General features: G+C 49.8%; 1 protein-coding gene across 2 annotated transcripts in view; it reads left to right on the forward strand.

The window, feature by feature from the left end:
* TMTC4 (transmembrane O-mannosyltransferase targeting cadherins 4) overlaps positions 1–285 on the forward strand; it is a 55113-nt gene extending 54828 nt beyond the window's left edge. The window contains exon 18 of one of the 2 annotated variants that reach the window (XM_056109711.1): positions 54–284. In XM_056109711.1, the coding sequence (XP_055965686.1) occupies positions 54–202 (149 nt within the window). In that variant the 3' untranslated portion in view covers positions 203–284. Of the gene's footprint in view, positions 1–53 lie in introns of both variants that reach the window. The other variant, XM_056109710.1, reaches the window with a different exon arrangement.
* Positions 286–12001: the final 11716 nt, after the last annotated feature.

Genomic DNA, 12001 nt, shown 5'->3' on the forward strand with positions numbered 1-12001 from the left:
GCCACCAGTTCCCGCTGCAGCATTGCCATGCAGTTCCTCTCTGGCTCTTTCAGCCGTGCTCTATCACCGCTGGGGTCATCTCCACCTGGCCCAGAAGCACTACGAGATCTCTCTGCGGTTGGATCCCACTGCCTCCGGGACGAAGGAAAATTATGGGCTCTTGAGAAGAAAGCTGCAGCAGACGCAAAAGAAAGACGTCTGACACTCCCCCCACCCTAACCGTCCCCGTCTCCTACGAGAGAAAGACGTCGGACCCCTCTCTCCTGTGAGAGACATTGGACCCCTCTCTCCTGTGAGAGACATCTGACCCCTCTCTCTCCTGCGAGAGAAAGACGTCGGACCCCTCTCTCCTGTGAGAGAAAGACGTCGGACCCCTCCTGTGAGAGAAAGATGTTGGACCCCTCTCTCTCCTGGGAGAGAAAGATGTCCGACCTCTCTCTCCCTTTGCGGGCCGCGTTTGTGCAGGTGGCCGTACAGCCAGGCCCAGCATTCCTGTTACGTTGAACCGTTTCAGAGGCTCGTGTGGTGTTCATTCCAGGCTGTCTTCTTTTCTATGAGAACAAAGACACGCAAAAAGATTACAGCACCAGCAATAGAGGCTTGAAGGCTTGATGTGGCTTTCGCATGGAAATGGTATTTTTTCATATAACTCCAATGTAAGTTCTAAATTCCAGCAATGAAGCCCTTTTTTTTTTTAATTAAGAAGAAAAAAGAGAAAAAAATAATCTTGAGGGCTGGAGACATTGTTGAGGTATTAAGGTGCTTGCCTTGGAGGTGGCCAACCCTGCTCAATGCCTGGCACCCTGCAGGTGCCTTGGAGCGAGCCCTGAGCACAGCCAGGTGTGGCCCCCCCCAAAAAAAAGATCTTCAATTGCTGATAGTAGAAGGAAAAACACATTTGGGGTGTGTAACTGACACACAGTGACTGATGCATCATTGCAAACCTCAGTAACAGGCTGAGACCCTACAATGTGTAAAATATCCATGTCTGTATATTAGAATCATTATTTAATGAGAAAAAAGGGTAAATTAAGATTCAAGGGGGGGTCTTTTTTTTTTTTTTTAAATATATTTAAGTGTGTTTTTGTTGTCCTGAGCAGGGCAAAGATTGAAGAGGGGGAATTTCCACAGTTAGTGGGTCTGGAGGCATTTTACTTATAGGAAGAAATTCACTGAAACTTTTTTTGGATGCTCCAATTGTGTGGTCTCATGACTGAGGAAACCACGTAGGTTCCTGTGGGAACATTCCGCTCACAGACATGCAAGCCACGCTTGAGGAAGGAGCAGACCCAAGTAGAATCCGTCTCACATTATTGTGTGAGCTCTGCCTTTGTTCTCCCCGGTATTAAGAGGGCTATCCATAGATATACATTGCGTTTCTAACGGAAAAGTAGTTTTCTGTTGAGCTGACTGGGAATCACGGTTGTCCCCTTATCTAGAACATGTGCCCCACATTGGCGGTGTCTGGTATCTTCAAGCAACTCCTGTTTGCGTCCATCAGAATAATCATGTTTGTTTTCTCACAGCAGTGACCTCATGACTTATGCAATCTCTGTCATTCCTTAGGCAGTAAAACGATTACACGACTCTTTCTCACGGTGCCTTCTTAATAGCTGGTTTTCAAGGCAGCGGACTTTGTGTCTTCTTTTTCCTGAAAATAAAGTCAAAATGACTGAATCATCATCTCAAGAATGGGGTTTCTGTTTGGTCTTAGGATCACCGCCTAGATGTGGCAATAGTGAGGACAGAATGATGAAACTCCAAGTGGCCGTGAACAGATGGTCCCTCTGCTCTCGGTTTGGGGAGTCAGCAGTATCTGGAGTTGGAACTTTGGAGGGAAGAGAAGGGCTGCACCTTGGAAAAGGTGCCAAAATAGCATTGTGTTTCCTGGATCGTAGAGGTAGGGACTGTCTAACCTAGATTTCCGCGTTTAAAGGCTTTAGCGTGATGATGACAGGCTTGATGATGGGTGTCAGGAGTGGGGGCCCTTGGGTGGGGAGGTTCACTCCCCATGATGCTCAGTGGTTCCTCCCAGAGGTGCTGCGAGACAAAGCTGAGCTTCCTCCACACACACACAGTCTTCTGGGCATCTCCCCAGGTCCTGCTTGGTGCTTTTGTGAACGCCAGTTCCTTTCTTTAGAACAGTGCTTATCTCTGCTCTAAAATGGGGAAAACGAAACCATCCATCTTGAAAAACCATGGAAAGTTCACCCACACACACACACACACACATGTAAAACCTTCCATGTGCAGGTCAGGGATCCCCACCCCACCCCCACATCCACCACCAAGGAAGCTCAGCATCTTTCTCCAGGCCAGCACCCAGGATGTCCACGCAAGTGGCTTCTTTCCGAAGGAAGAGTCTCCGGGCTGATGATGGAGAGGGTGGGGAATAGATTTAAAATTGGTTGTTTCCAGGGTTGGAGAGATAGGGATGGGGTGCCAGGGATCTTGCCTTGCACGCAGAACAGCCCATATGGTCCCCAAGCACCCCCAGGAGTGATCCCTGAGCACAGAGCCAGGACTAAACTCTGAACACCACCCCTCTCTACCCCTCACCCCCCAAAGTGGCTGCTTTTTTTTTTTTTTGTCTTTTCTTGGTTTGGAGCCGTACCCAGTGATGCTCAGGGGTTACTCCTGGCTCTGCTACAGAATTACCCTGGTGGTGCTCAGGGGATCATATGGGATGCTGGGGATTGAACCTGGGTGGGTTATTCCTGGGTTGACTGAGCCCCGTGTGTCCTGTTTTCCGAAGCCACATACAAGGTAAATGCCCTACCTGCTGTACCATTGCTCCAGGCCCAAAAAGTGGCTGTCTCTTTTCTATCTTTTATTTTTATTTTTTGTTTTCTCAGGGGCCACACCTGACAATGCTCGGGGGTTATTCCTGGGTTGACACTCAGGAAATACTCCCGGTGGTGCTCAGGGGACCACCTGGGGTGCCAGGGATCTGATCTGGGCCAGCCATGTGCAAGGCAAACACCCAACCCGCTGTGTTATCTCTCCAGCCCCCAAATGAATCTGTTTCTGAGTAAGAAACAGGGAGAGGCTGTGCCTCCGCCTTGCGAGTCTGCATTATTTGGAGTCTGCATTATTTGAAATGTTTTTCTCTAAATCAAGGAGCTCCGTGTGTGGTGCCGCCGAGAAGTGCAGACTTGTTTGTAATTAGGCTGTAATAAGGCGCTTTGGCAGGAAAGAGACCCCACGTGGGCAACTGCAGTGGTTACATGGCTCTGCCAGCAGGGAGGGAGATGGTGGGGGGCCAGGGGCCAGACCACACCCAGGGAATAGGCCGTGGGCAGGTGTGGGGAAGTGGACACGCAGTAGGGTCAGTGCTGGCATGGCATCGGCCTAGACCTCAACCATGAATAGCTTTGTAAATCTTGGTGCCTTACTAAAGAAAAATTACAAACGAGAAAAAGGTGGTGCTGGAGAGATAGTAAGTACAGCGGGGAGGGTGCTTGCCTCGGACACAGCTGACCTGGCACCCCAAGCCTACCAGGAGTAGTCTCTGAGCACAGCCAGATGTGGCCCCCAAAAAAAACAAAACAATTTTTTTAATAATAAAAATAAAGAAAAGACGAGACTTGGCCTACAGCACTTTCAAATCTTGACTGGGCCCTGTGTCTCCTGTTTTCTGAAGCCTCCATGGATTTCCCCAGATCCCTCCTGCAGGGGTACTGTCCTGGCAGGAACACTCCTGGGTCCAGCCCTGACACCACATCTGGTCTCCTGAGCACTGCTGGGTTTGGCCAAGAGGAGAGCGGGTTGGCTACTGCAGGTTTTGGGCTCACCCTTCAGCGACCGGGTGTAGGGTTTATATAAGGTTGAGGGAGTGAGTGGTGTCACCCTCCAAACCCACGGCCATTTGCATCTCAGAATAGGACTGTAATTCTGAAATAGAGTCTTGACAGATGTAATGAGTAAAGCACCTAGAGAGGAAATGATCCTGTATTTTGGGGGGCAGAGGGCAAGGTCCAATGCCCCAGTTCTTGGCTTGAGCTCAGGAATTACTCCTGGCGGTGCTCGGAGACTATAGGAGAGGATTGAACCTGGGTGGGCCACATGCAAGACAAGCGCCCTCCCTGCTGGGCTATCCGCGTGCCTACCCAGTGGTACCCTCTGACAGGGCACCCAGGCAGCACCAGAGGGCTGGCAGGGTTTTCTCTGGGGACAGAAAGCACAATGCACTCAGGACAGGGGTGTGGCCCCCACCCTCCAGACCCCTCAGCCATAGCCAGGCCAAAGCAGAGCCACTACCTGGGGGTCCCGCTCCTGCAGGCCCAAAGGCAAAAGACTGCAGGAAGGTTAGAAATCAGAAATACAGAGGCTGGAGCGATAGCACAGCGAGGAGGGCATTTCCCTTGCACATGGCCGACCTGGGTTTGATTCCCAACATCACATATGGTCCCCTGAGCAGCGCCAGGAGTAATTCCTGAGTGCAGAGCCAGGAGTAAGCCCTTGAGCATCGCTGGGTGTGACCCAAAAAAAGAAGGAAGAAAGCAGAAATACAGAGAAAAGCAGCCATGGAGGAGGCAGGGACTGGTGTGATGCGGCCGCAAGCCCAGGAAGAAACAGGAGCTGCTGGGAAAGCAGGAAGGTCCCTCCGTGCCCGGCCCTGCCCACAGCAGCACCGCTGGTGCTGAACGCGACCCAGGTCCTGCAGACGCGGGGTGGTCCTCGGTAACAAGCACAGCAAGTAACTTCAGCCTTCAGCAGCTTCCCTCCCTCGTCTGTTAAGTGAGGAATGATACTGCATTGTTGGGGGTTGGGGGGTCACGGGGGCTCAAAAAATCAAACACCATCCAGACATCACACAGGGTGCACCGAGCCCTGCCAGGAATGATCCCGGAACACAGAGCCAGGAGTAAGCCCTGGGCACAGCCAAGTGTACCCCACCCCCCACCCCCAGAATCCCCAAATATACCTTTTTAACAGAAGTATAAAAGTGTTGGGAGGTTTAAATGAGAAAAAAGTATATAAAAGTTCAACCAGCTTGGCTTATAGCAGTTACTAAAAAAAAAATCACTGTCACTGTCCTCCTGTTGTTCATCGATTTGCTCTAGCGGGCCCAGTAACATTGTGAGACTTGTTACTGTGTTTGGCATGTCGAATACATCACGGTAGCTTGCCAGGCTTTGCCGTGCAGGTGAGATACGCTCAGTAGCTTGCCGGGCTCTCCGAGAGGGGCGGAGGAATTGAACTCGGGTCGGCCGTGTCGGCCGCATGCAAGGCAAACGCCCTACCGCTGTGCTATCGCTCCAGCCCATTAAAAATATATAAATAAATAAAATACATCACTTTTCTTGGGTATTTTGTCCTGTAATTAAATGAGTACAAGTAACCTCAGATTTCTACTTTTTTAAAATTACTTTTGTTTTAATTTCTGATTAGCAGCCAATACTTTCAGTCTGATACTCTTTGTTAAACTGCCTTCAGCATCTTCCATTTCTTTTTATTTTTAAATATGTGACATTATTTTTCAAAGAGGGCCAGGAAAAATTTCTTGCTTCCTACTGTAATAAGTGTGTAAGAAAGAGATTTCCTCATTAAATAGCACCTTTTGTACATTTTTTTAAAAAATGGTTTTGTCTCGGTAGCTATATTTTTATAGCATCAATTTTAATGGTCTGAGTTGAGACTCATTGGGAGAAATATCAAAACAGCTCATTTCTTAAAACTCCTTATAAAGTAGCTTCATGATCATTTTTTTTGTTTTTTTTTTGTATGAGTACTGCTATTCAGCCACTGATTAGCTGATTGAATTGTGCATAAACTCCACTTTGCTTTTTTTTTCATTTTTTATAATTTTATTTATTGAATCACCGTGAGAGCAGTTACAAAGCTTTTGGGTCTGAGTCTCGGTCATACAATGAAACACCCGTACCTTCACCAGTGCCCATTCTCCACCACCAAAAACCCTAGTATACCCCCATCCCACACCCTCCCCCCACCTGTGGGTAGATGATTTCCACATTACTCTCTCTCTACTTTGATCACATTCAATATTTCGACACCAGACCCACCATTATTATTTGAGATTTTACCCCTACACTCAGATATGCTAAAAAGGCAACAATAGATAATTTGTGTACTATTGCTGGTTATGAATAACATATGATGTCGTGTGGCTGCAGTAGGGCCATGTGATTTTGAAATTCCGAAATTTTAACACTTAAATCTGGAGGGATTTCTGCCAAAAGCCACTGGGTTTCGAGATTTGCCCCTGAGTCTCTGGGATCATGGCTGTTGAGCTGCTTGATCAAGGAGCCAGAGAGGCCATTTGTGGGCGATGACTTGTGGTCTCATTGGGGTGGGGAGGACAGGCCCGGCTCCACCCCATCCCGTGAAGCCCAACAAGTTTCGTCACTGCGGGCCCAAGCTTGACTCTCCAATGGCCTCTGGAGGATGGCGGCCACCAAGCCACCAGGGGAAAACAGGCGGAGGGACAGCACCCTTTCCCCCCTAGGGTGGCCTGGCGACAGTAACCTACTGCAGGGTCCGGACACATTTCTGCCAAAAGCCGCTGGGTTTCAAGATTTGTTTCTGAGTCTCTGGGATCAAGGCCATTAAGCAGCTTGATCAGGAGCCAAAGAGGCCATTCATGGACGATGGCTTGGGGTCTCGTTAGGGAGGGGAGGACAGGCCTGGCTCCCCCCCCCCCCCCCCCCCCCCCCCATCCCGTGAGGCCCAACAAGTTTCATCACTGCGGGCCCAAGCCTGATTGTCCAAAGTCCTCTGGAGGATGACAGCCACAGAGCCGCCAAGAGGGAGCAGGTGGAGTGACAACACCCTTTCCTCCCTGGGGTGGCCCGGCGACAGTAACATACTGTGGGATCTGGATGCATTCCTGCCAAAAGCCACTGGGTTTTAAGATTTGTTTCTGAGTCTCTGGGATCATGGCCGTTAATCAGCTGGATCAGGAGCCAGAGAGGCCATTCGTGGGCAATGACTTGGGGTCTCGTTGGGGTGGGGAGGACAAGCCCAGCTCCACCCCCATCTCGTGAGGCCCTGTGTGTTTCGTCACTGGGGGCCCAAACCTGACTATCCAGTGGCCTCTGAAGGATGGCGGCCACCGGGCCGCCAGGGGGAACAGGCCAAGGCACAAAACCTATTCCCACCTGGGGTGGCCCAGCGCCTGAAACCCATTGCAGGGACTGGACGCATTTCTGCCAAAAGCTGTTGGGTTTTGAGATTTGTTTCTGAGTCTCTGGGATCATGGCCGTTAAGCAGTTCGATCAGGAACCAGAGAGGACATGCTTCCAATTATAAAGCTGAGCCGGAGGTGGGTTGTGGATGTGTCTCCCACATACCTAACTTTTGGGCGTTTACTTTCTTGGTAAACTTTGCCCCAAGTTTTGGGGTCTGGCCAAAGGCACAGCAGCAATTTTGGGGTATCTGGAAGTCTGAAGGCGCCATCAGGCTGCTGATGCACTCGCCTCACAGGTACAGATTGACCTGCTGGTGGCACCATACCCCTCTGCATGATCATTTTTTACAGGGCTGCTCAAGAAAACAGGTCTCAGCCAATGAGGTGCTGGTGCACAGAGTCATGGAGGAAGGCAGAGGGCAGGCGAGCTGTTCCGAGACAGCCACCGGGCAGCTCAGGAGACCTGGATTGATTTAGGATTTTGATTGGGCGGGGGACGCACCCAGCAATATGCCGGTCTTATTCCTGCTCTGCCCTCAAGGATCACTTCTGGTGGGGGCTCAGGGCGCCATCAGGGATGCCGGGGATCAAACCTAGGCCAGCCACGTGCAAGGCCAGCACCTTACTTGCGTTGGAGACTGATTTTGGGACTTTGGGGTCTGCCTGGTCCCCGGCTCTAGAGGCTGTGAGAACCCCCCTTGGGCAGCACCATTTGAGTCCAATGGGGAGTGGGGAGGGTCTTTGTCTCTGTGCTCCCCGGAGGAGGATGCACTGGTGACAGCATGAAGCTGGGTGCACCCACGTGCAGAGCTGATGATTAAACCATCCTTAGAGGGGGTGGTCTTTTGATAGCGGGGCTGCAGCATACATAGCCCAGCTGGATTCAAGCTTTGGGGGATAGAAAGGGGGAGGGCAAACCAAGCTCCCCTTTCTTCTCTGGCTAGGCCGTGCCCACCTCCTCCTGCATGTTCATCCATGGTACGAGCCCCAAGGCCACACCGTGCTCCTCCATGGCCAGAATCATGCTGGATTCCCAGATCAGTTTTTGTTTGTTTGGGGCCTTCATTTGGTGGTGCTCATGGCTTGTTCCTGCTTCTGGGCTCAAGGACCACTCCTGGTGGGGCTCAGGGGACCACTTGGGGTGCGGGGGATCAAACACAGGTCAGCCAGGTGCAGGGCAAGCGCCCTGCCCACTGTCCTATCTCTCCGCCCCCCGTGTCTGTGTGTTAAAAACAGTATGTTGTAAAATGTCAGGATCTTTGCCGTTCTCGTGCCCTTGTGGATATAGAATATTTGGGTGGATTTTCTGATTCTGATGAGGCATCTCAGAGGAAAAAGGAGGCATCCTTGGTCCTCAGGCTGTGGTGAGAGATGACCACAGCCTGACCACACCGTGACCTCCCCGCTTTCTCCAGGGGCTGGCTAAAGATGTACCAGCATTCCTTTGGTGGGTGACAGTTGTTTTAGGAGGGCAGAGGCCACACTCAGCCGTGCTCAGAGGTCACTGCTGTCGGGAGCCTCTGTGTGGCGATGGAACCAGGATGAGCTGTGTGCAAGGCAAGCACCTCAGCCCTCACAGCTTACTGCTTCCTCCTCTGCTGAGGAACCTTGCTCTGGACAGGCCTGGCCTCTTGGACATGTTGCTGTCTGTGTTAGGGGGAACCCAGGTCACCTGGTGCAAAGAGGCAGCCTGTCTCCCTCCCAGGGGCACTGGGACGCGTTGGGAAGGTCATCGGGTGCACAGGCTGACACTAAAAGCCCCCACGTCCCTTCTGCAGCCCAACACGAGTTGGACCCTCGGTTGCAGCCCTGCCTGGGCTTAGCCGCTGCTCCCGGCCGACCTCCACCTCGCCTCAGTCTCCAAAGCCTGCCTCCAGTGGGGTGCTCTGGTGTGCACGCTCCCAGTCTGGCCAACTGTTCATCCCTACTGGGTCCAAGCCCTGCTTGGTGCTGGGGTCGCCCATGGGTCATGGCCTCGTCCTATGACAGCATCAGCCTCAACTGCCCAGGGGCTCACTCGCCAGCGCAGGCAGCAGAGGCCACAGACCAGGGCTCCCCGGAGCCCATCCCCTGGGCTTAGCACTGCTTTACTGGGGAGGGGCCGTGGGGGGCTCTCCCAGTGATACCCAGCCAGTCGGATGGCACAGTTCAATGCTCAGCCCCAGGAGGCAGTTCCGGGGCTGCTGGGGCCATACCAGTTGGTGCCTGTTGTGTGGGACGGGAGTTAGAGCTCAGGCCTCCACACGCCCAAGGTTGGTTTGTGCTCTGACCGTGGAGTTGCTTAAGTGGCCACAGAAAATTATTTCCTTCCTTTCTTCCTTCCTCCATCTCTTCCTACTGTTTCCTGCCTTCCTTTTCTTTCTTCCTTTTCCCCTTCTTTCCCTTTCTCTTTTCTTCCCTTCCCTTCCATCCTCCGCCCACCCCAACACACACACACAAAGCATGAAAAGCGTTATTAGGCCGCATCACATGCATTTCCGAAAGGGTCAGGCACTCTGGTATCCAGTCCTGGTGTTCACCCGACGGCGCCTCTGCAGATGTGTATAACGGAAATGATCCTACTGGTCAGTCTAAGGCCGGACGGAGCAGTGTCCTCCTGTGCCGGGCATTTACTGCCTACGGCTCTGGGGCCCAAGCTACATTTTTTCCACCATTATCTATATTTCCAGGAACCAGGTAAGCTTCATTTCTCTCTTAAGGGGGCTGGAGTGATAGCACAGTGGGTAGGGCGTTTGCCTTGCATGCAGCTGACCCGGGTTTGATTCCCAGCATCCCATAGGGTCCCCCAAGCACCGCCAGGAGTAATTCCTGAGTGAAGAGCCAGAAGTTATCCCCGTGCATCGCTGGGTGTGACCCAAAAAGCAAAAAAAAAAAAAAAAAGCTACTGTCTGCATAGCAGGACCAATACCATGATTCTGGCTTGAAGCATAACAGTGGCAGGTGAGGGTATCATGTGGCTGTAGAGGATTTGCTTTGCATGGGTTTGATCCCCAGCACAGCAATGAAGGAGAAGTATAAAGGGGAGAAGAGGGGAAGGAGAAGGTGGTGAGCGAAGGTACTGTCTAGAGATCAACTTGCAACCTGACTGGCTTTTCAATGTAATTAGCTTCCCATTCTGGTGAAGCATCTATTTGGCGCAAATCAGCTTATCTTTTCTGAGAATTCTTACAATTATTCTTCTATTCATAATGACAGAATCATTCACCAAAACAAATGAGATAATTTTCTATAGTGCATTATTCTAGTCTTTTTGCTTATTATTTCTAAAGAAGATGTTTAAGGACAGCCTAAGTCATCTCAATTGTAATTGTTTGGGAAATTCCACAGAAAAGGTGCTATGTGTCTTGGGGGAGAAAAGGTCCATGCTTTATTTTTAAGTATCTGGCAACAAGGCATATCATCCTGAAGGCACCCATTCATTCTAGAAATACCGTGATTGGACTTAATGTGAATGAACTTAGCTTTGTGAAGTGGGTTCTCTCTGTTCATTAATTTCCTTTCCCTGGAAATTGCTTAGCAATGAGACCTATTGTACTGAGTAAAATAACTTGAAAGAATTAAAAAAAATTGGTCGGCTGCCTTCCAATTGAACAATTCTTTTGAACCACTTTTAGAAATGGAAACAAGGAATCCAATCATTTGAGATATACATGTATACATGTTTTTTCCCTTTTCTGCACAAACATTTGCCTAATGGACCCAATTTGTAAATCCCATGTATAGAGTTTTTTTTTTAAGATTTTTTTGTTTGTTTGGTGTGTGTAGGGGGGTATGGGGGGGGGGTATTTTGACCACACCTGGCTATGCTGGTAGGGGACCATATTCATTGCTGGGGAGTGGATTGGAGTTGGCTGCATGCCAGGCAAGTACCTTAACCCTTGCACTATCTCTGAAGCTCCCACTCCTTTTTTTCTTAATAGACACTGAAGTTTGAATTGATCATTTTCATGTGTTGCAAGGCACTTTTTATTCTCTGAAATTTTTTAAGCATAAAAATAGGCAAACTCCTTCTTAATTACATGAACTACACAAAACATGCAGTCTTTTTAGGTTTTGCAGGTTATTTTGAAGCCAATGAGGGCTCTTATAGTAATTTACTTGGATACTGGGATAATATTTCAGTAGATTTAATCGAGCTCCTCAGTTTTATTTCAAACTCCTTATGTGTGATCTCCCCATTCTGCTGTTTAATTCACATTGTAAGTGCCAAGAGATATAGAAAATATTTTCCCATCTATTGTGTGATACCTGTGATGTTGGAGACAAGCAGGTGACAGAGAGATGAGACCAGGCTTCTCCACACAATACCAAGCAGAGTATATCTCACCAAATAGATAAACCAGGCACCTCCTTTATTACATCCAAGTCCGGAAAAACAGATAGGGCAACTACCTGCATGGTCTTAAATAACAAAAATGGTCATCCTCTGGGGTGGCAAGATAGTACAGCGGGTGGGGTGATTTTCTTGAACACAGACGAACCTGGTTTGATTTCCAGCACTGCATGTAATTCCCCCAACCCCAGCAAGGCCAGAGTGAGCCCTGAGCTGAGAGCCACGAGTGATCCCTGAGAGTGGCCCCCGAACAAAACCAAAAAATAGTCATCATAGTATGACCATAAATGTATCAAAGTAATACACTGGATGCCTAATATGTACATGTTATGTAACACGTGCATTTAATATAAATATAAGACGCTTAACTATTCCAGAAGAGTCGCTGGCTGATGCAGAGGGTCTGTGTGTGGCAGTGGGACCCGCACAGGGACCAGGGTTTTGTTTCCTTATTTACCTTACCATAAAGGATAACGGTTTGTCCAATTATCAGTACCTAAATATTTATATTGGGGGAA

This window comes from Sorex fumeus, unplaced genomic scaffold (genome assembly GCF_029834395.1).
Source record: "Sorex fumeus unplaced genomic scaffold, SorFum_2.1 ptg000008l, whole genome shotgun sequence".
NCBI classification, from domain to species: Eukaryota; Metazoa; Chordata; class Mammalia; order Eulipotyphla; family Soricidae; genus Sorex; species Sorex fumeus.